The sequence below is a fragment of the Pseudorasbora parva genome, chromosome 18 (genome assembly GCF_024679245.1).
Source record: "Pseudorasbora parva isolate DD20220531a chromosome 18, ASM2467924v1, whole genome shotgun sequence".
Taxonomy (NCBI): domain Eukaryota; kingdom Metazoa; phylum Chordata; class Actinopteri; order Cypriniformes; family Gobionidae; genus Pseudorasbora; species Pseudorasbora parva.
In genome coordinates, this window is record NC_090189.1 from 39,767,975 (window position 1) to 39,793,559 (window position 25,585).

General features: G+C 37.8%; 1 protein-coding gene across 1 annotated transcript in view; it reads left to right on the forward strand.

Moving 5' to 3' along the window:
• The first annotated feature begins 211 nt into the window (after positions 1-211).
• Positions 212-25,585, forward strand: part of pdlim4 (PDZ and LIM domain 4) — an 83,278-nt gene continuing 57,904 nt past the window's right edge. Inside the window, exons 1-2 of the mRNA XM_067422662.1 lie at positions 212-370; positions 14,682-14,833. Coding sequence (XP_067278763.1) covers positions 230-370; positions 14,682-14,833 — 293 coding nt within the window. The 5' untranslated portion in view covers positions 212-229. The remainder of the gene's footprint in view (positions 371-14,681; positions 14,834-25,585) is intronic.

Genomic DNA, 25,585 nt, shown 5'->3' on the forward strand with positions numbered 1-25,585 from the left:
TGAAGATGAACGGAGGTCTTACGGGTGTGGAATGACAGTCATTAATGCCATACATTTCATTTTTGGGTGAACTAACCCTTTAAGGACGTTCTTGAAAGTTTTGGGAACGCTCCCTGTGATTTGGGATGGTGGGCAGTTGTGTATGGTTGTCATGGCGGCGCCGGTCCTCCCTCCCCCGGATCCCCTGCGAGCTCCTCCTCTCGTCAGCTCTAGTTTTATTAAAGAGTGAATGAGGACAGCGCAGTTTTTCTTGCTGTGGATACTGTTTGAATCAAATATGTCTCACACTGTGACTATCAGCGGTCCCTCGCCGTGGGGCTTTCGCCTGGTGGGTGGACGGGACTTCAGCACACCGCTCACCATTTCCAGAGTACGTCTTTTCTCATTCTTCTCTTTTAATTATGGACTGTTTCACAACGCGACTGAGACGATGGCCCCTTTACAACCGGCGTGCTATTTCATTGTCACGATGTAACATGAAATTTGGGGTTAACTTCTCAAATGTGGGTTTACTACTTCTCTAAAGAAAGCTGAACTCGATGAACTCTTTTTTTTCTTGTTTGTCGCGTTGGTTCGCCTCGATATTGACCGAACCTTGCTTCTCAGGCAAATGATGTCCAATGAAATATATTTATTTCACTAAAACGTTTATGTTTATTAAACTTAAGCGAGTTCGGGGGTTCTGCCTCATTTCAAAATATCAACGTCCTAAAATGTCTTTGGACAAATAAAAGGGAAAATTTGACAATTAGGTAGTATTTGATCGTATGAATGTGAATAGCATGGTCAGATAATCTGGCATTGGAAGAATGTATAGGAAAATGCAGGGTTGCCAACTCTCACGCATCTGGCGTGATTCTCACGCTTTAAGGCTCTGTCTCACGCTCTCACTCCGCCCAACTCAATCTCACGCCAAATTGCCAAACCTGCTTTTGATATTAAACAAAGCAATAAGCTTTAATTTTTTAAATGTGTTTTAATGAAATTCAAACAATAAATAGCGTTTTGGCGCTAATGTGGCATAATGTTAAAGCCAGAGGCGTTGAAAAGCGGAGTTGCAGGCTCTCGTCTCCCTGCGGTGCGCGCTGGTCACGTGGCCCATGAGCGCTCAATACTTCTAGCGCTCTGCCAATGCATTAAAATGGCTTAAGCGGATACACAACAGTTTCACCATATAGATGTTTGCTGCAAGTTTTGGTAAACAGTACAGCATAGTGTTAGTGTTTATTGATTATTAAGTCAGCCATATTTACAGGATCGTTTTATTATGGAGAGTGATAGAGATTCAACATTGTTAACATTAATGTTATTCTTGTATTTAGCCCTCAGGTATTCCTTACTAATAGGTCACCCTTATACTCATTAAATTATATTTATTGAATATTTTGAGGAGATCTTTTGATACTAAATACTATTTGTGCAACAATTATTTTCAATAAATGACCACTTAAAATATTTTTCTTCTAATATTTGTATTTCTTCTAAAATTTATATTACAATTAGTGTAGTAATTAATATTAAAATAGAGAATTCCAATTCAAAGAGGCAAATTAGAGTCATTTTGTGGCTAAAAAATATTAATGTTTATTTGTAATGCCATTAGGTGCCTTATGGCTCTTTAATAAATATATATGTATCTAATCTAGTTGCTCAAAAATATATTGCAGTCTTTGCATTCTAATAAATATTTAGATATGATGATCAAACACTAGATTTCTTTAAATGTGAATTTTCAAAACTTAAATAACTTGCATCCTAATCTTTTTAATGAATAATGATACTTATATAAGCACTCACAAGTGAATATTAAGGAATGGCACATATAATTTGACCCAAGAAATCTTTAAACTAGTGCCAAAACAAACATATTATTATGTACAGTATATATACTAGATATAAACTGATACTGAATCAAGATCAAAAGCATTACCCCCCCCCCCCCCCCCCCCGCCCCCAAAAAATCTCACTCCAACCTGAACTTAAAAGTTGGCAACCCTGAAAATGTTTGAGCTCATATTAAGACCCCTGACTTTGGTACATTGGCATTTTGGCCCCAGTTGAGATTATTAGCTATTATATTTTCCAGTAAACTTCTCTCCATTTAATCAACTGAATCATTTGAATTACTGAATCTTTGTTGAGATCACTTGCCTTTTGGCATTGACTTTGATTCTTCTCAAATGAATGAAAAGCTGAATCATGCTGGACAAACCCTATCATTTACTGCACATTTGTGGTTAGTAAATGTCTATGTCAGAAGAAATCGTATTCGACTGCCTTCCACTGTCATTGCTTTAGAAAAATGGCAGCTGGTTTTCACCAATTAATATTTACAGCCAGTCAGGGCTTTATCTGTGGTACAAAATGGTCATGGATGTTTAGTCTAGTCCAACCAACCATCCACATGTTTAGTGGATGAATGAATGGATGGAGTACAATTTTCTGGTTGTTTAACATGCTAAAAACTCCTACACTGAGTTAAAAACACAATTTGGGTTGTTTTTAGCCCAATGGTTGGGTAGAACAGAACATATGTTGGTAATCGGTAACACTTTATTTTCGGGTTCATGTCTTGTTATTAACTAGGCTAGTTGCTTATTACCATGCATTTTACTAGGATACTGGCTTTTTATTAGCACTTATAAAGCACATATAATGACTTATTCCGCATGACCTTACTTAACATCCCCATGCTACCCAATACCTAAACTTAAACGCTAGAAAAACTACCTTATGAACTATTTATGAGTAAATTAGTTTATTGAATTGGTTTATTAGTTTATTGAAGCAAAAAGGCATAGCTAATAGTGAATATGTGTTCCCCACTAAAGTGCTACCAGCTAATCTTACCCATCAAGCTGGGTTGTTTATTTGGCCAAGAACAATAGGTTGATTTTATTAATTGATTTCTATTATGACATCTCTCAGAAGATTTTGAGTTTCATCCAACCATCTTTCAGTTTCAGTTTCAGTTCTCTGGTTGTTTATTGGAACTGCTTAAAACTCCTAAATGTTTGAAAGTCCTATAATTATCTAAAAAAAACACTGGGTTTTAAACAACCCAAATTGGGTTGTTTTTAGCCCAACGGCTGGGTAAATATAGGACAGAACACCTGTTGGGCTAATCTCACCCAGTAAGTTGGGTTGTTTATTTAACCAAGCAAAATGGGTTGATTTTAGCTCAACAGCTGGGTAAGGAACTTGTGTTCGGCTAATCTCTCCCAGCAAATTGGGTTTATTTAACCAAGCAAAATTGGTTGATTTTATTAATCCATTTTTACAATAATACTAGCTTATTTTTTTAGTAAATAACCGATTTATATTCCAATAAATCCAAATTTGTATATCATTTTTGAGAGCCTGATTACCAAAACAAAAGTCCCACCATTACATCTGTCCCAAGCACTCAATTATGATGTTCACATTATAATTTGATGTACCCTATATGATGTAGCATGTAAAACTGAACTGTATTCTTCCTTTTTTAAGTCATTTGATTCAATCATATTTCAAGCAATCTGAAGTGTCTCAGCTGAAGGAAATAATGTATTATTTATCGGCTTTAAGATATCCTAACATGCATCAACCAATATGATACTAATATGGGGGCCGATGTAGTGTATCCCTATATTTTATACTTCATACTTGAATTACAAGTTTACAGAATAACTTTAATTTAGAAAAATACTCCACACAACCACTGATTTACACGATATAACTTCCTTTATTATTTTATTTGAGTACAGTTCCTAATACAGCATTTATATGTACTGCCTACATGTAAACTTGTTTAACAAACATTTTAGAAGTAAAAAGTTAACATTTAAAAGTAATTCAGATGTAAATAACCTGTCTTTGTCATCGGTCATTTCCAAGTGTAAATAGTAGTTAGATACTAAAATAGTGGCAGATACTTGCACCTCGGTGTTGTTGTACATTACACGGAATGCAAAAATAACACTGAGTGCAAATTATTATATTTATTAAAATTATTAAATGGATGCCAACTTATTGGGATCCCTAACCCTACAACACTTCATTCCCTACAAAGTGGGCTATTTGCACTTAGTGTAAGTAGATGCTCTGGGAAATATAACCCCCTAAAAATTGAGTTGAAAAATAACCCAGCATTTTTTCGAGTAGCCACTAGCCAGAGTTAGGTGTTGTCTGCAACATCTGCAACATGTAAAGATAGCAGCTCGATACTGAAAGCTGGCGAAAGGCAAATCAGCACCACAGACTTGATTATGAATCTGGTAAAGTGAAGCTACCGCTGTAAGGCTTGGCTTCGGATATCTTGCATTTACGTCCAATGAAGGCTTCCATCTGGCACTGCGGATAGAGTTCCCAGTAAATGCTGAGATTAATGGGTCAACCACAGGTTCTGTTAGGGAAAGTGTCTGTTAGGGTTGCAGATGTTACGTTGCCTGTTGCCAATGGAAAACCTCCTAATGGAAAAGAGGTAACAGTTTAAACACAATCCAGTGTGCAGACATTCAGACAACATGGGAGATAAATTGGTAATATGGAGACATTGTGCTTAATTGCTCAGTGGGATCTCCGCAACCTTGGATGATTGGCTTGTTGTAAAACACTTTTGCTTCTGAGCTAATAGATTGAACATTTGGTGTTTTCCAAGACCTGGTGAATGTGAGCGTGCCGAGGTAAAAGTTCATTGAATTATTGCCAAGTGCAATACACAACAAACTGTCAGCACCTGTCCAGACTGACTGACAAATGTGGCCATCCATTTACGGGAATTCACGGGAATTCACAGTCCCGTGGCAGAACGGGGCTGTGTTTTCACTACTCTTTGCCAAGTCACTACAAAATTACTGAGAAAATCAGAGTGTCTTTTTCATTCCAGTCGTCTGAACCAGTTAGACATGCGCCGTCTTATAAACATATTTACTCTGCTAATCTTCAGTGTCTTGACTAGCTCCCTCGGGGATTTCACAGGGCTGATTTATTGCATCCAGGGCCTTCCTCTTGTTTTTGCTCTGTAAGGGCATGCAGTAATGCTGGCAGGCTGCAACTCATTGTCCACTGTCGTTCGGCTCTGCATTTGTAACAGCCACATTCCAGGAAGCCATGTGACATTATTCAAAATGAGATTAAGTAGCAGCTAGGCGATTTTGAAGCACAGGACTCATCAAAGTTCACAGCGTCATGAGCATGTTGCCAAGCTACACCGTTCAAGTAGTCTATTTAAGTGACCTCAACTGGTGGGTTCTGGGTTGTAATTGGAAAAATGGGTCGCTGCTCTATTCTGACAGGGAGTAGGATGGAAAAAAAACAATGCATAAATGCCATGCAAACAATCAAACTAAAAATGTATTTATATGCAAATTGAGCAGATGCCAGCATCAACAGGTTGCCCCCATTTTTGAAAAACAATAACCAAAACTATACAAGTTAAACCAAAATATGCCCGACACACACTGGGGCTGGGTACATATAAGACAAAACACATGGGTTCATTTTATTTTTTATTTTATTTTCTACCCAAACACTGGGTTGTCACGTCTGATCCAGGATCTGTGCAACACAAAAACTACCCAAACACTGGGTTGTTATGTCTGACCCAGGATCTGAGTAACACAAAAACTACCCAAACACTGGGTTGTCACATCTGACCCAGGATCTGAGTAACACAAAAACTACCCAAACACTGGGTTGTCACATCTGACCCAGGATCTGAGTAACACAAAAACTACCCAAACACTGGGTTGTCACGTCTGACCCAGGATCTGAGTAACACAAAAACTACCCAAACACTGGGTTGTCACATCTGACCCAGGATCTGAGTAACACAAAAACTACCCAAACACTGGGTTATGTCTGACCCAGGATCTGAGTAACACAAAAACTACCCAAACACTGGGTTGTTTTGTCTGACCCAGGATCTGAGTAACACAAAAACTACCCAAACACTGGGTTGTTATGTCTGACCCAGGATCTGAGTAACAGAAAAACTACCCAAACACTGGGTTGTTTTGTCTGACCCAGGATCTGAGTAACACTAAAACTACCCAAACACTGGGTTGTTATGTCTGACCCAGGATCTGAGTAACACAAAAACTACCCAAACACTGGGTTGTCACGTCTGACCCAGGATCTGAGTAACACAAAAACTACCCAAACACTGGGTTGTTATGTCTGACCCAGGATCTGAGTAACACAAAAACTACCCAAACACTGGGTTATGTCTGACCCCGGATCTGAGTAACACAAAAACGACCCAAACACTGGGTTGTTACGTCTGACACAGGATCTGGGTTACACAAAAACTACCCAAACACTGGGGGAAAAAAAAAACAAATGACCCAAAAGGCTCAGCGCAGGATTTGGGAGGAGTGCAGTTAAACAGAGGTTCAGTTGCACCGAGGATACAAATGGTTGGTGCTCCACAATGAGAGCATGAACCCATTGCATGCTAAGCAATTTTGTTGGTTCTTCACCTGCTGTCCAATGTAAAATCTGGATCTATATCTAATCTCTATCCTAAAGCTTCGTTTGGATCTCGGTGTCATAAGGATTTAAGAGTGATCATTGATTTTCCTCTTCTGTTTTTATCACACAGTTAAAGTAAACCAAAGTACCAAAAGTTAAACAGTTGTACATTAAAGACTGCTTCCACATTCTGAATATTGATTACATTGAAATTAACATTTACTTTTTATGTCCAATGTTTTCCAAACCAGAGTGTCCAGCCATTATTAATCAGCACCCGAGTGTATGTGGGGTTTCACAGAACTCGCATTGTAATCATCAACCATTTTAATGGATATTAAACTCATGTTATTATCCTGACTACAGTGAAGCTTTCTAGTTTAATCGTTCAAGTCTTGCTAATGTTTTTAACTGTAAAGCTTAGCTGTTTTTTGGCTAACACAGTGAGGTCCCATTACATAACCTGTTCTTTGTGGCTAGTCATTTTCTCAGTAGGGTAACCCAAGATGTTTCTGGATAAAATGCCATGTATGTTAGTATGACTCAGGACCTTTATGGAAATGAGGCTTGTTAAATGGGATGAATTAGCCTTATTAGTAGGTCAAGAGCTTCTGTTTGCTAAATATTTGGGCTTGTACGTATGTGCTTGGCTTATTATAGGGTGTTTGGTGACATAGTCAAGTGAATGAGTCATTTGGTTAATAGCTGGTAGGCTACAGCCCACTATAATAACAACAGCCCATGGTCCCTGTGCTTAAGTCTTCTGTACTTAGGAACAATTTCAGACAATTTCCTGGCTTCACATCTAAACTGGTCTTTTGTGGAACATTTAGAGGTCCCTGTGTTAGATTTGAACTTTTAGCTGTTCCATTGGGGGCCTGTACCATGAAGCTAGTTTAGCTGGCTAGCCAGATTTGTTAAAGCTTAGTTTGTGGCAATCCTGGGTTTTATGTACTATTAAAGTGGTTTGGCTTTTAGCTGTGTTCATCGCCATAGTAACTTACGCTCCAGGGCAGGTTATGTTCTGGATTAGAGAGCTCAAACTGAAACTGGACCAATCAGCTGTGAGTAAAGGGGCACGCCTCTGATGCAATAAAGCCACTCCTCCTGTTTCTGCTACAAATTAAAGGTCACCACATAGCAAATGGTTTTTAAAGACTAAAGCGCCTGGCTTTTAGCGATGCTTATTTATAAAAAATAATAATTTTGGATGATTTAGATATAATTTATGTAATTATTATACCCTTAATCAATTACACATTTATCATTTTAGGTAATCAATCATTAATAGGCACTTTGTTAAAATTAATATAAAGAGCCAATATAAAGTCATACCAATGAGCTTTAAAATGAATAACTAAAGCTATTAAAAACACTTACTGAGCTTTAATGTTCAATTTTCTCTATATATCAACTAAACTAACTCCATAACTTTTACTTGATGTATAATATTTTTTCTTTAAGTTGCCCTCTTTCATAGACAGCTCTTTTCTTTTTTCTGTGTAGCTTTGTTTAAATTCTTAATATTTTTAAATCATGCAATAATCATGTCACATCACTGATCCACAGCCTGTGATTGGCTGATGACTGCTGCTGTCACATCACTGATCCACAGCCTGTGATTGGCTGTTGACTGCTGATGTCACATCACTGATCCACAGCCTGTGATTGGCTGATGACTGCTGATGTCACATCACTGATCCACAGCCTGTGATTGGCTGATAACTGCTGCTGTCACATCACTGATCCACAGCCTGTGATTGGCTGTTGACTGCTGATGTCACATCACTGATCCACAGCCTGTGATTGGCTGATGACTGCTGATGTCACAGCTAAACTCCTGAACTCAGGATCAAAGCCCGAGCTGACAGATAAAGCTGATGATCCGCTTCATGGGACCAACAAAGCCTGAATACAGTGGTTTGGTTTTGTCAACTTAAAACTAATCCTGTAACCCTGAGTTTGTTAAACTACCATCATGGTACAGGCCCCTGGTGTTATGATGACACAGCTGTTCCACGATTGGCTCTGATGACGACACAGCTGTTCCAGGATTGGCCGGATGACAGCGAGCACGTGTGTTTCGTTTTTATTCTAAAACCTTCAGTTTGGCTAATGCTCACAAATCAGTTTTTTATAACAGTAAAGCCTCTTTTCATGTAGTCGCAATGTTATATTGTCACGTTTCTCCAAATAAAAGTGATAAAAAACATAGACCTCACTTCATTGATAATGTAGGCTTATATTTTGAACTTTATTCTTGTACAAACCGACGCTTTATTAAGCAGAACATAAAGTATTACATGACAATGTCACACGCATTATAGTGCATTTATTTCACTTCAGCTGTGATCAAATATGCAAACACAGCGTGAGCATCTCTACGGGAAGCAGAAGGTGTCCGACTGCACGTCTTTATTTGTAGCTCCAACGTCTGTAGCTGAATATAACGGTGTTTAGCACTGACACTGTCAGGCTTTGTCCTTCACAACAAAGTAAGCCAGCATTGTAACCAGTGTTGGGTGTAACTAGTTACTGTAATTTAATTACTTTTCCCTTGAAAAAGTAAAGGGATTATTTAGGGATAATTTAATTACAGTTACTTCTGATGTAATTGAACTAAATACTAAATATAATTATACATAATACAATAGTAGACTTAACATCAACATTTAAAGGGGGGGGGGGGGGGGTGAAATGCTGTTTCCTGCATACTGAGCTTTTTACACTGTTAAAGACTTGGATTCCCATCCTAAACATAGACAAAGTTTCAAAAACTAATGTTGCATGTTTGATGGAGTATTTCTGTGTCAAAAATACTCCTTCCGGTTTCTCACAAGTTTCAGAGAGTTTTTTTCGAGTATGGGTCTACTTGACGTTAATAGAGCGGAAGGTCCTTGTATGGGCCGTACGGGCTCTTCTCCCGGTAGGGTGCGCGCGCGTGACTAGAGCGAGAGAGGAAATGCACCCCCATAAACACTCTCAGCTGCAGATCCAGTCATCCGTGAACACTTGTCGGTTATAGCAAGCGACTTCAACGCTTCAGCACAGCATTCCGGGAAGGCAACGCTGCATTTGAACCGATTTGAACGCAGAAATGCTTCAGTCGCATCGCAAAGTGGATCTCCACACTCCAAGAAGTGTGTTTTTGACAGAGCGGTCCCAGCGATAAAGGTTCGGTCCTGCTTTGGAAGATGCCGGTGAGTAAATCAACTTCAAATGTCTGTGCTGTTGGCTACCGTCGCGTGAGTAAACATCAGTAAACGACACGATCACGTGCTTCGTCATTCAAATGCGCTAACGGACTCCATTGTTCTCTGTATAACGTTACACTAGTCTGACGTGCAAAACCGGTTTGCTTGCTACTGCTAAGGTTTAGTCGCATACAATAGTCCATAAACTGAATCATGTCCTCATAAACTGCGAGTAAACACACACAAATGTTGACAGGCCACTAAATACAGTACATACCACAGAGACGGACGTCCTGCTGTTGCTGTTTTTATTTCAGCCTCACAATGATTCTGGATCATATCTATTAGCTGAGATCGATAGCGATGGGTTTCTCCACGCTTGAGGACGTCACCGCTTTGTGCGCTCGTCATTCTTTAGCTCCGCCCACACGATACGCCTGCAGCCGCTCGGTTTTTTCCGGAAAGACTCGGTACAGCCCATATTTCTTTTATAAATATAATAAAACGAAAGACTTTTCAGAGATATGAAGGATGCAGTACTACTCTATAGGTACTCAAGATTGACATGAGATTGACTGAAACTGAGTGTTTCACCCCCCCTTTAAAGTCTAACTTTAAAATGAATGTTTTTATATATATTTCTCACATTTGTAATACTTTGGTCAGCTAATAAGAGTAATTTATGTAGTTTTAAATTATGTATATTAATGAATTAAAAGAGCCGTTTCATGTCTAACCTTGAATAGCTTTACTCGAGGTTAATATAGGATTTAGAAAGTAATTAAAAAGTAATTAGTAACAAGTAATTAAATACTTTTTGGAGAGAGTCATTTGTACAGTAATCTAATTACACTTATTTAATTACAATTAGCCTAATGTATAACGATACTGTTTACAGCGGCTTCATAGATTAATTAAAAACCTAAAGGATTAAAACTCACCTGATGTGCATTCTTTGCATTTACATTTAATCATTTAGCAGACGCTTTTATCCAAAGCGACTTACAAAAAAGGGGAGAGCAATAGAAGCAACGAAACAAACAAGGCCAACAACCTGTAATGCTGCGTTCACACCGCACACGAATGACGCGAATAAATCGCGCTATTCGCGCGAAGTTGGACGCGTGAACATTTTGAATCCATTCGCTTCATTCGCGCGTCAAATTCGCTTTATTCGCGTGTGACATTCACTACACAACAGACGCGAATTCGCGTCATGGGAGGGGTTTCTGCTAGTCATTTTGACTGGGTCACTTGACTTCTTTTCTGTAAAAAATACTACTGTTAATGTGTGACAAAACGTAGTTTGAAGACTTTTTCAGGCGATAATATTGTTGTTTAATGCTCAAATCTGTGTTTTTTTTATACAAAAAGTGCTCATTCGCGTGTGACATTCACTACACAACAGACGCGAATTCGCGTCATGGGAGGGGGTTCTGCCAGGCAGCGGCAGTCGGCAGAAAGACTATCCGAGTTAAGGCTGCTCTCACCGGGGTTGATGAGCACTGAGCTCCGGTGATCGCCCGGGTCTCACACCTCCGAAAACACCAGATCAAATTTTCAAATAGGAGCTCTCTTAATAAATAAATCACATATTTGAGCTTTAAACAACTACATTCTCGCCTGAAAAACTATTAAAAGTACATTTTGTGACACAATAGAGTAGTATTTTTAAACTTCTCTGGCCTCGGGGTTCCCCTATGGGTTTCCCATCCGTCACTTCACCACGTGACAGCAGTAAGCAGGCTCCTCATTGGTTAACGCGGCGCGAATATCCGCCAAAGTTCAGATTTTTCAACTTGAGTGATTTGCGTGTTTCGTGCGGTTCGCGCGAATCACGCGTTCAAAACGCTCAATTCGCGTGATCATTGCCGCCTCATTCGCGCGAATCGCGCCGCAGAATGCCTATTCGCGTCTCTGCATTGACTTAACATGTAAATCACTCGCGCGAATCGCGTCATTCACGTGCGGTGTGAACGCAGCATAAGAGCTGTAAGAAATCTCAATTAATTAGCACAGTACACCATTTTTTTTTTTTTTTTTTAGCCAGCTACAACAAAAACTCACGTACGCAAAATACAGAACACTGGATTTTGATAGCTATGATCTTTGTTCTTCATTTTCTACAAGCAGAGTAAACAAACCTTGCTGTATTTTCGTAAAATTCATTTTAAAGAAGATGCACCGCCATTTTGCTCCGACCAAAGAGACTTGAACACACATGATGTCGTAAACGCGACTTATCACCTTGTAAATACGAACATCCTACGAGGACTTCAACACACCATTTGTTTCTATTAGTCACATGTCTTCCTTTGTTCTATTTTCCCGCCACAATATGTCACCAAAGACACTAACTGCAATCATTACAGCTGTTCGTTGTTTACCTCTGAGTATTTAACTTCCTGCCTGTTTTCAGATCATGAGTGTGTCCCTGCGTCCCAATTCGCATACTATCCATACTAAATGGAACTCGAAAATATAATTAGCATGTCCCAAATCGTAGTATGCTGAAAAGATTATTCCAAAGATACCCGGATGGTTTATTTTTTCCGGTCCGAATCCGAAGTGCGGATCGACGTGCACTCTAATGGCTAATATTACCCACAAACCACTGAGAGTTGGACGAGGATTTGATTAGAACTACAAACGCGGATAAAAAGTATTAAAAAAAACTACAAACATGACGGATGTGCGAGTCCGACGGTTAAGTAGAGAAGTTTAGATAGAGGGTTTGAGTGACCAACTATCAGTATTTAACCTGACAAAAATATATTTATTCAGTGTTGTCCACATTATATCTCACCTGCAGCAGCATTGTGAACTTTTGTAATGACACGTTTGGCCATTAACTTTTAAAAGCATCATTATATTTAAACTGCAAACACACGAGGAGTCTCTGCATTAAAGACACACACATGGCAGATCAACGTGCGGCTACATTTCTCTCCCAACGGCAGGAGATTAAACTGAATGTGGAGGATTTAAACTGTGATGATTGACAGCAGTTTAAACGGTGATGATGGGATGCACGTAACTAAGCGACCGTTAAAGATGGCGAAGTAGTCCCGAAGCTTGCATACTTTTCTGCTACACACTCAAAAGTATATAATTTTTCTTTACAAAAAGAGTACATACTTTTAGAACGTAGTATAAGTAGGCAAATTGGGACGCAGGGTCTGTGTTGCTCTCTCAAAGTCTGATTAATCTCCGCGAACCGGTTCTTCTCTGACAGTTCGGCTCAATGACCCGGTTTAAAAAGCCAATAGGTTCCTGATTTCATCATGCAATGATGACACTATGCTTTTCTTTTATGCTTTTTAATACATTTCTCTGTGTCATGTTATATCGAGGGAACATTCAAATAAAGTAATAATCTGTATCAATGTATATTGAAACATCGAATTGAAATATCGAATAGTTATTTGTGTGAGTGCATTTTTTGATTATTGCCTTTCATTCACTTAATGGTGTTTGTGTTGTGTTCAGTTAATTCATTTATCCTTCTCGTCGGATTTGACTGAAATTGCGCAACTACAGCTCACATTACAGGCACTGATCAACAAATGCGGATATGTTACATGTCTAAAGTAGCTATATATAGAAAGAATAAAGCAGTCTTATAAACTTATACATTTCGCTTAACAAAAATCTGCATGCATAATAAATTACAGTAAAATCAATGGTTTTTGCATGTTACAATACCAGTAGTCATCATAATAAGCATATTTCCAGTAGACATGTGCCTCAGGCTTGCGTAGTCAACTCAATCAGCCTCGCCTCGGTAATCCTCGGCAAACTTCGACAGATGTTTGAACCGCCTCAATCGATTCTTTTTCAGTCGGACGTGCTACTTCGGCTTTTGCGTCTTGCGTCATCAACACAAAACTTAAGTTCGATTCTGTTCGATTAGTGAACCGGCTCGACCGGTTACTTGCTGAGAACCGGCTCAATAGAACGATCACTACTCTCTGTTCGCCATTCTGTTGGATTATTGTTAATAAACTTTGTATTGATTATATTCATCTTCCTCGTCTGTTTGACAATAACCATACGTGACATCATGTCATGGAAGATGATTTTAATTTTAATATATAAAAATAGGGCTGTGCGATATTGAAGAAAAATGCGATATGCAATATCTTGTTAAATAATGCGATATTCGATATGCGATACGATATTGCAATTAGTGTGTATCATATAAAAAAATATATATTTAAAAACTGAGAATGAAACCATTTGTGCTTCACATTCTCTCTGGGAAAAGAAAGCATCGCTACAACTTCTGAAAGTGACAGTTTTTTAGCAGACATTTATGTCACAAATTGTTCACGTTTCGGTGTGTGTGTCAGACAGCGCGAGACTGCAAGTTATTGTTTTTCATAAAATAATTGCGTTTAATAACTCTTTTTAACATCAAGCAAGTCACATAAGTAACAGTAGTCTTGTGCTCAGTCTATTCTCTGCTATCAAAACGTACATTTTACACAATGTTGAAGTAGCCTATTAAAATCATTCAGATATCGCGCGCCGTTGCGATATGCATATTGTGATGTGTACATTTGCGATATTTCGATAATTTTGATATATTGCACAGCCCTATTAAAAACATTATGTTGCTATATTAAGTCGTAGAGATGTGCGTGTGTTTTATTATTGCATAAGACATACATAAGGTTGTTTTTTTGATACATGTTCATGTGTCCAATACGTTTTTGGGGGGTTCTTCATGCAAAATATTTTTTCCTTCTTTAAATCTAGGGTAAAATGATTTACGTGAGACATAATGCTTATGAATGTTGACAGACAACGTCTAACAATGACATTATGAGCAATGGAATTGCCTCATAAGCATGAATGCATGACATTGAATAGTCACAATATCATAGTAATGATTCATCTGTCATTGGTCTAGTCGTAGGCTTTGTTTCATTGATTTTTCCAGTCAGTCAGTAATGGTATGGCTGCAGGCATTGCAGTGTTTGCCCTGGGTGTGGTACTTCCTTAACCTTTCTTCTGTTTGGCTTTTGTTAGATAACACCTGCGAGTAAAGCGGCGCTGAGCGACTTGTGCCCTGGAGACACCATCCTAGCCATCAATGGAGAAAGTACAGAGAGCATGACACACATGGAGGCTCAGAACCGCATTAAAGCCTGCACAGATCAGCTGGTGTTGGCCATCAGCAGGTACTGCCTTATAAACCTTATGGGTCCTGCACACTGTGCAAATTTTTTCAAAATCCTTTGCCAGATCTCAGTTGCCATTAATGTCAGATTGGACGATATTCAAGGCGAGCTAAAGATGGACACGCAAGAAAACTCATCCGGAGTTTATTATCATCAATCAATGACGCGTTGAGCTGCATTACACACGGGACTGAAATGGAGGCTACAGAGAAATCTCTAGCTCTCGTTTTGGTCATAGTTTGTCTTGAAAAACGGAGATATTTGACGGCCGTCGTAGGAGACGTCACACTGCAGGATTGTGCGGCAAATCTCCTGACACTGCAAGAATTTCATCTGAGGTCAAATTTGATCACAGCAGTCATTAATCGGCTGCCGGTGAACATGTCAAACTAAAAATAGCCTGAAAAATATGCTTTTTTAATTGATTTAGCTAAGTGTTCGTGCTGCCTTAAAATGAGGGATGCACGATATTATCGGCTCAACATCGGAATCGGCCGATAAACGCTTAAAATATAAAAATCGGCATGGGCCGAAATTTAAAAAATGATGCCAATATGCCTTGCCGATATGATAATGTGTTGATATGTGCCTGCAATAACTCACGTGTGCAAGGAGTGCTACAGCGATAACAGCATGTTAGCACTGCAGTCATTTTTCAAGTGAAAACAAGCAAATACATTCAGGGTTGCCAACTCTCACGCATTTGGCGTGACACACACGCTTTCAGGCTCTGTGTCACGCTCTCACGCTGCCCAGCTTAATCTCACGCCAAATTGCCAAACCTGCTTTTTATATTAAACAAAGCTAGGCCTATAGATTTTATTAATATTATTATTATGATTATTATTAAGTTTTAATGCGAAATTCAAACAATAAATAGCGTTTTGGCGCTAATTAAAGTCAGAGGCGTTGAAAAGCGGAGTGGCAACATGCTCTCATCTACCAGCGGCGCGCGCAGTCACGTGGCACATGGAGCGCTCAATACTTCTAGCGCGGTGTCAATGCATTGGAATGGCTTAACACACAACAAGGTACACAACAGTTTCACTCTACAGATGTTTGCAGCAAGTTTTGTTAAACAGTACAGCTTAGTGTGCATTGATTATTAAGTCAGCCATATTCACTGGATCGTTTTATTATGGAGAGTGATGGAGATGCAACATTGTTTTTAAATACTGCCTTGAATTTCTGAATGCGCGTACAGAAAGACGTGACCGTCAGCAGCAGATTTGCCACGTTTTCACAACAAAACGAGCCCAAAACGAGCCCAATCGCGTCTCCCCACTCTCTAGCGCGTGCGGCAGCCTCCACAGCAGCAGAAGCTCCTCCAGGTCCTAGTGCCCTCCAGCTAGACCGCTATATATTTATACATGTAGTGGGGGCGCTGTTGTTACAGTAATACAATGAAAAGTAGAATACACAAATAAATTGAAGTTACTTCTTGTTCTGAATAAACAAATCAGTAATGATGTCACAAATCACAAGCATGACACTTGTAAATTAAATACTTTTATGTACAGTGTATTAATCTTTAATACAATTTTAGGAAATGGATGATGAAAAATAATAATCCAAGGAGCTCTACAATAATTGTAGAATTAAAAGACAGCATCAGCGGATGTCATGCCACCCCCACTTCATGACATGTGCACATCCAAAAATACAATATTTAGGTTATAGCTGGATCTGGGGTGAAAAATGACTGACTTTATTATTGTTATTTTCAGAGCTTTTAATATACTCTTATCATAAAAAGAACTTTATTAACATTTATTTATCTTCAACAAGAATCCTTTTTGTAAGGAAACCTCAGAAATCTGAAACCAGAATGAAAAAAAAAATGTTTTTTCTCAAAATGGTGCTGTTTCCAAACAAAGGGGAAAAAATAAACATATATCGGCATCGGCCAAAATGAGCGGTGGCATATCGGATATCGGCAAAATCCAATATAGTGCATCCCTACTTAAAATGTTACGTTTATATTTCAAGTTGACTAAACTAGAATGTTAATGCAGCATAAACATTGAAACAATTTTCTACAGTGTGACAGTTCATCTCAGATTTTGTTGCTGATTTTAAATATGTTGTTTAATTGTGAGTTCAACAAGCCGCTTTTGAAATTTCAGGATTCCCCCGTTTAAGTGACTAAGACTTTCCTTGAAAGGGACTTTTTTTAGTCAGTTCTGTGTTGACAAACTGTGTGTTTATAGTATCATTTTTGCTCAACCATAGGAAACTTTGAACATCATTTCCCCAAAAACCTTAAGCTGTCACCATGCCGGGCTATACCATCGAAATGACAATATGATAAAAGACAATCCTCTTCACACAAACAGAATTTTTGTGTGTGAGTGTGAGATTCACAGAGAGGCATCATATGCTATGTCTGGCCATATTTGGTGTGTGTTCTCTGAGCAAGCTGCGTGTGTTATTTGGAAAAGCCCTGACCTCTTGGTAGACCTGCTCATATATCATCTTTCGACATTAAGTGGTACATTCACATAGGAGTAGTACATTTATTTAAGGATACTCTGAGTTGTTTATACTGAGCATTTGACTGGGAACGTTTTCCTCCAATTACATTTCAGAAAAATCAGCCTAACTTGTTTTTTTTTTTTTTTTTTTTTTTTGCTGAATGGTTACTTGAGTCTAAAGGGCCTATCGCCAAGCCCATGAATATTCTGGTAACTAGATATGACTCTTGAATGAATGTCTTATGCTTTTCTTTATGGGCCGTTTTATCATTCACTAGGTACACATTTTATGTCTCATCGCTTAGAAAAGTAATAACACAGTACAGCTATCCTCCAATTGTAGATTTGTTTCATGTCACTAATGCAAACAGTGCACTTTAGTACGGTGGGTTGTAGACAGTGCTGGGTAAGTTACTCTAAAAAAGTAATTAATTACTAGTTGCTAATTACATCTTTAATAGTGTAATTAGATTACTGTACAAAATACTCTCTCCAAAAAGTATTTAATAACTTATTACTAATTACTTTCTAAATCCTATATTAACCTCGAGTTAAGCGATTCAAGGAGAGATATAAAATGGCTCTTTTAATTCATTCAAATGCATAATATTAAACTACAGCAATTATTCTTATTAACTGACCAAAGTATTACAAATGAAGGATACATAAAAATATTCATTTTAAAGTAAGACATTAAATTTGAATGTTAATTCCAATATTAATATATAATTGTTCTAAAGTATGGTATTTAGTTCAATTACTTGTGAAGTAACTGTAATTAAATTACACAAAAAATAAGAGTAATCCCTTACTTTACTTTTTCAAGGGAAAAGTAATTAAATTACAGTAACTAATTACACCCAACACTGATTGTAGTGGGATGAATCTTCATTTGCCTCACGATTCAATTCGACTATTATCCTCCAATTAATACAATACAATACAAGTAACAGTAACACTTTATAATAACTCATGCTATGAATCATTAGTTAAGCATTAGTAAATAGTTCATTTATCATGTATGAAGCATTAATAGACATTGATAAGCAGCTTATTAATACAGCTACACATGCTTTATTCTTGATTTATAAGCATATCTATAATGTGTTTTATAATTGTATTTTCACACTTATATACAATAAAATATACACTTATAAACTATTTATAATTTCTAAATTAAGTATTATATTATTTAGTTATTTGTTATTCAGTGAGTGAGTCAATCCTTTCTGTTGTTTGATCAACATTAATGACACAGACAGCAGCGTCTTCAAACAAAGTCAGAGACTTCAAAAAAAAAAACAGAGACTTCACCCATAATTTAAGGTGGCCTGAACTCCGTGTTTTGAAGGGTTTTTTCAGCTTTTTTTCTGCTGGACAGGTAAGATATTTCAATGATTTGAAGTAGGCTATGTAACAGTAGCACATCTGTTCGCTTAATTCATGCAGTTAAGGAGTTTTCTTTGTTGTGCCTTTCTCGTTTTGCTTTGTGCATTATGGTAACATCAGTTATTTTGTGCTTGCTATGAGAGGGGGGCTTCACCTCTACTCCACGTTAATGTGTTGGTATATGACGAATAGAAATTAGACTGCACAGAAATGGAAACTGTACTACAGGTATCCCTAATACACAATAAATGTAGTCACGCAACCCTGATAACATTAAAAGTTTGAAAAAGTATAATTTGCAGTTTGACGTGATATGATAAATGATCGTTAGATTAATCATCGTGATGTATTGCAATGCTTTTTTCTCCTTAGTTGGTCAGAACAAAAGAGGATGAGCTGCTTACTTGTTCAGATGACATTCTTATGTCGGTCATACTTTCAAACAGTAGAGTCTGTGATTGTGATTGACAGTATCCACACGGGCGCGGTGACTGATTTCTCCTCAAAACATTTGATTCTCGCGTAAAGTTGATAATTCCGCCAATAACTGCAATTGCAGTTTTCAAACAGAGATGGCGACAAAAAGGAAAAACTACGGACTGCAGCTTTAAAGAAAATTCATCAGTCAACACCATCGCTGAGTATTTTCACCTTAATACGGCAGTGAAAAAAGACTCAAAAACATGGTTTGTAATGTTGGTGTTTCTGACGGCACACACTACCTTGTAACCAATCAGGTCACGAGGGGGGCGGGGCTTAAGCAAATCATTAAATATTCTCTGAAGCAGGGGAGATTTTTCTGTTGATATGAAATTTTGCGGTTGAATTATGTAGCCTATATGAAGTATCTTACAAAGTTATGATAAACTGCAGGGCTTGACATTAAGCATGTTCATGTGCTTGTCCTTCGGACAAGTAAATCGTTCATTAACTTGTCCGAGTAAAAAATGTGCTTGTCCGGAAAAAAGTTCGATATTTTTTTAATTTTGTGTGTGTGTGTGTTGTAACTATATTCTAAAGCAATATTCTCACCAGTAGGGATGCGCGGTATACCGGTACTGGAAAAATACCGGTATATATTTTATTTAAAACGGTACGATATCATGATTTGGCACATTTCGGTATATGCTGCTGTTCCGAAGTTCACCGCTAGATGGCAGCGCTCTACCCAAACTGACCCGAAACAACCGGCAAATGTGACAACAACATAGACGAACAAAATGGATAAAGCAGTTGAATCTCACTCAAGATGCCCAAAACGAATGAATAAAGAGAGGAGTAGAAGTGACATTTGTAATGACTTTGCTTATAAAACTGATGAAGAACCATCAAACCTAGCCAAGAAGCATCTGTCACTATCCTGACTTTAAGACTTCTGAAGAGATCGACAGGTCAGTGAATCATTCAAACCATCTCATTTAGACATTTATTTTCTTTTAACACTGATCAACACACACACACAGCCTAACTTAAGATCGAATATCACAATCTCCAGCGTTTGTTTCAACCAATGGCAATCAGATCTCATTATATTTGCACGCATACTATTGCACTATTTACATTCGCGTTAGACACCGCCGCCTGTGTTTATGTGAATACTCACTAAAGACGGACATTTGTACATAATTCTGTGTATTTGACTGTTTAAGGAAACTTAATGTGTAATGTGCGAGCGTGACTATACAGGTGTGTGTGTGTGTGTGTGTGTGTGTGTGTGTGTGTGTCGTATGAGCTCATATCTCCTGTAACTTAACTGTTATTACGAAATGCTATAAAAATCTCTTGCGTGTTCAAATGATTTCCGTTCTCCATCCCGAGACGAGCGTGAAATGTTGAATCGGATTATGCAGATTGCTTTAGTGTAGTGCGATGTCTTTTGAAACCAGAAGCAATTTGCTAATTTTGAGAGATTTTTGCTGAAATTATTTCTCACAAGAAAGTTTTCAAACGACTGATTTGATGTGATAAGCTTTGCTGATTAATTTACTAATAAACATTTGTGGTAATTTCCCACTTTATAAACTCAAAACTTGCATAATTGTTCTCATTTGCGTGCAATATACCCGCGCTAATATCAGACTTGTGGTATCGATTTAATATCGGTACTTCGGTATTAGATTGTGGTACCGTACCGAAGCCAAAATTGTGGTATCGAGCCATCCCTACTCACCAGTGTTCAATCAGCTTTGACATATTTAAATCTGCATTTGTGAATTTTCATTTTTTTCATTGAATCATTTCAAATTTGTGATATTTTTACCTTTTATAAAGGGCATTTCCTCCTAATCTTATTAAATATAGGCTATGCTTCAGGTTAAATTTTATATTGTTAAATTTGATCAATACATTAAATTAAATTAAGACATTATAAGGGCTGTTAACAATAAAATTAAATCATTTATACTGAAAAATTACAACTGCATTAAATAATGTTTTGAGATTTGTAGTTTTGAATAGACACATAAGAAATGTTGGAAAGTATGTGTAAACATGAAACTAAACCTCCTGTAGGTGGCAGCAGGTGGCCGTCTTAATGAGTGAGCCATTGAGTCGTTCATTCAAGCGATTCATTCAAACACTGAATCGTTCAGTACCACACTTGTTGCTGTGAGACGCTTTACGGTTCTGCCAGTGCCGTTTCTAGGCTTAGGCAGTCGCCTAGGGCGCCAACAGCTGGGGGGCGCCAGTGAGGCCCCGCCCCAACAAGATTTTTTAGTTATTTCATATATATTTTATTATTAATATTTCGTACTTTTGCTATTTCGAGGCATTATGATTAGTTGCGATTATTGGAGTGAAGTGATAGTGGCGCTGCTGTAATGAGATGAGATCATGTAGAGGGCGGCAGGGAACGTCGTCATCCGTGGCGTGCTTTAGTTTCATCGGCATGAAAAGGTCAAAGCCATCAGGGGCTCAGTATGGTCAAAAGAAAAAAGAGGAAATATAAAAAAGAAAGCGAAATATACAGGTGTGTTAGCCTACTTATTGGTTACTTGTTCTCTACTAAGCTGGTCGCTCTATCATAACGTTGAGCAAAACATTACACTGAATATTAGTACTGGACGGACCACACGCCATGCATATTTATTTCAGGTGCAGAACATTATAGCATAGTTAATTTGAATAAAAAAAACATTACATCAGAGATAGCTATTTAGTGTAAATTGATGAAGTAATACTGTCATAGCCATGGGTGTCACTAGGCCCTTTTTTATGAACTTATGCCTCAGCCCCCCCTAAAAAAATATGTGATTAACCTTTAAAAACATATGAAACTGGCGCGTCAGATATTTAGAAATAATCCCGTGTCTGTCAATCAGCATGAGTAACGCACTGAGATCTTTTTTTGTGGCTTAGTAACTTTTTTTAACTTCAAGCACATCCCACACTTTTTCTCAGTAATGCATGTTCTTTCCTGAAATGTGCCCAAATATCTGCTTTCAAGAAGTGCATTATCTGTGAACATCAGACGCAAGTGCTTTGCTTCCAAAGGACTTTTTTATTAATATATAGTACATTGAAACAGTACATTAATATGTTTAATTGTTTTCATGCATTGATGCTGAATCGTTTACATCAGGATTGTGATGCATCGGTAAAAAAATATATATTCATCCACAACTCCAGTGAGTTGGGGATACCTTCAGATCCTTAAACACAAGTATGAGCAATAGTTATAGTGATGCTTGCCTTTACAAACACCACTAATAACCATTGATCTAGGTTTGGAAATTGAACTCTAAACAGCCTATAAGAGAGAAAACAGTATTCCATGTTTTGTCAACATTAGTCTTTTTTATGGCCTCAGTGAAGGTCATGTGACACCATTGTAAATGCATAAACATGGCCCCCTCATATCTATCGGTATGTGACCTTTAGCATATGCCAATGAGTCATTTGTATTTGTCTGCTCTCTTCAAATGAGTTGTGGGCTGGCACGATACGTACCGCTGCGTTCCAGTGTGCATGGATGTGCTGGAGCTGGGTGGGGAAGCAGATTACAGGATGTTTGGATGAAATGTAATTACATGGAGCATGCCATCCACAATCAGATTGAATCATATTCTCCTTGAGATCGTAGAGATGTGAAAACATAAATTGTTTCTTGTTCACATCTTGGTTATTTAGCAATAAAAACAGTAAAGCAAATTATATGTTATTAGCTCCTGTTTCAGTTGAGAGTATAGGTGATACATTGAAACAAAATGTTTGACAAATTATAAATATGCCGGAATTGGTTTAACCAAAAAAAGTGCTGCTTCTTTGGAAAACAAAACAAACAGGTCCAAACATCTAAAAACTCTTAAAACAAGAAGTATTTACTAGACAAGCAAGAGTAATTGTCTTGTTTTGGGAAAAAATAACTCAAAGTTAAGAGAGTTTTTGCTTAAAATAAGCGAAATAATCTGCCGGTGGGGTGAGAAAAATAATCTTAAAACAACATTATTTTACTTACTCCACTGGCAGATTATTTTGCTTATTTTAAGCAAAAACTCTCTTAACTTTTAGCTATTTGTTATTATTTTTTGATAATTTATTTGTCTAGTAAATGTTTCTTTATGTAAGAATTTTTTGAAATTTTGACTAGAAACAAGAAAAAATTATTAACTAAGAAAAGCATTTTTTGCAGTGTACACAGAAATTGCAGCAAAAATTTTGTCTGATGAAGACCTGATGGGTCGAAACGTTAAGCTGTTGGGCTGTAATTTCAGTGTGCAGACTTTATTTTTCTTTGTTCATTTGTTGTCATCATCAGTGCCGGTTTTGTTTTTCTAGGGGCCCTAAACAAAACTTAGTCCAGGGGCCCCTGTCAGTGCATTCATAAAAACCTTGAAATGACCCCCAACCCTTTAATCTGTTCTTTCAGAGCTGATTCACTGTCAACAAACAAGAGTTGAAACCTTCAGTAATATAATAAAAAAACAATAGGATAAATACAACAGAAAAATATATCCGCATGCAGCATTATCGTGGCCAAGCACAAAAAGGAACAATGCAAGTATGGCTGGGAGCTTCATGAAAATGGCCACGATGAGTAATTAAAGATGTTTTTATATTATTTTAATCAAAATGACTGAAACATCACAAATACAATATATCAATACATAGATCATACTGTAGTATGATTACCTTGATTATAACTTTTGACCAATAGGGGGTGCTGTTATCAAATTATTATTGGTGTGGTCAGTGTGAGGTTACAATGACACATAAAAGTTCGGTGAAAATATGCCAGTGTGTTGCAGAGTTATAGCCTCAGAATCAGCTTGGCATCATGCCAACAATTTTGCTGATGTGTTACTCGATTCGTTTTCATCTATCGTAAAGCTTTTTAATAATTTTTTGTCGGCATGGTCTGAAGTTGATCTGAGCTAGCCTGGATGCCAGCCGAACTAAGCCGCGCCCACAACAATTTTAGGTCGGGCGGTTCGATCTGGCCTCGATCCATATAGGAGTAATTATCTCCGAACAGAAATTGTTCGGACCAATGAAATCATCAGGGCGGGCTTTAGACGATGACGGACAGATGATCAACAGTAACGTAATCATCACGTCATCAAAGGGGCTTGGATTATATTTGTTCGAATCCTAAATGGAGAGCTTGTTTGTATCTGCATTCACCTTCACTATTTCTCAGTTTCTATTTCTTTAGACAGGGTTGCCAAGTTTTTACAGCAAAATCCGCCAACTACTAGCCCTAAACAATAGCTTCTCGGGGGGTTCTCTGGTAAAAAAAATGGCGTTTGGGGGGTAAAATGTGTGTTATTTTGGCAAGGTTGCCTGATAAAATTCGCACTCATGGATCTATATATCACATAATAGGCGCTTCAACAAGCGGACATAGAAAACAACGCGTGGAAAAAAATGCAGACTTGGCAACACAGTGCAGTTGAGCTCTGTTGACATTTGACAACTAACGTAATGCGTCACTTCGTTGCTCTGATTGGTTGTAGGGCTATCCAATTGAGGTCTTTCCTGGTTGGGTTGAAACACGCCCCATAATCACAGCCCAGTGGAGCATTAGACTCATATTCTGACTAGACTTGAGTATGACCATGTCAGGCTAGATCTAGCCAGTGTTGGTGAAAATCAGACCAACGGTCTACAAGGAGTTTGAAAAAGTAGGTTTTCAAAAAATTCTAAATGGCGGATAGCGTGTTCAATTAAACATAAGCCATAATTGGTATCATTGTTCTCGGCATTACAAAGCAAAAGCTATTTAACTAAAACATAGCCTAAAAAAGGTGACCAGTGCACATCAATGGATTAAATTACAAAAGTTTCTAAACATAAAAAATAAATGATTAAATATGGAATTACCTTTGTCTCAATAAAACTGAACGAAACTTTATAAAACTGAACGCAACTATTTCAGAAACTATCAAAAATATGCCATTACAAAAGAAGAAAAACACATTGAAAATGAAAAAAAAAAATGAACTCAGTTGACAAATGTAACAGGATAGTCAGTACCCTTCATTCTTTGTTAATGTTTTTCAAAGAATCGTTTTCGCAAATCGTGGATTGTGAATGCATTGCCAAAGATTTTGCTTACGTTTCTCAGTTTTTCGTTTGCTCTTTTGACACAAACCCCTGTTGGGGAGGGGCTTAACAGTGATCTTCTCTGATTGGATAAAGAGCTTTTGATAGACAGGTGCTCTCTGTGCTCATCATCATATGTGAATGATCTTGCGGTGCTTTGTATTAGTTTGTAAAGATGAGCTCTCAGGAGAGACATGGAGCGGCATGGATAAGTATTTGAACACCTGTCTCTCAGCTAGAATTCTGACCCTCAAAGACATGTAATGCCCATAACATTTTTCTTCTGTTGTTTTAGAACTATCTTGACAATAAATTCGGAAGTAAGATGGGTAACTAGCCTATTCAC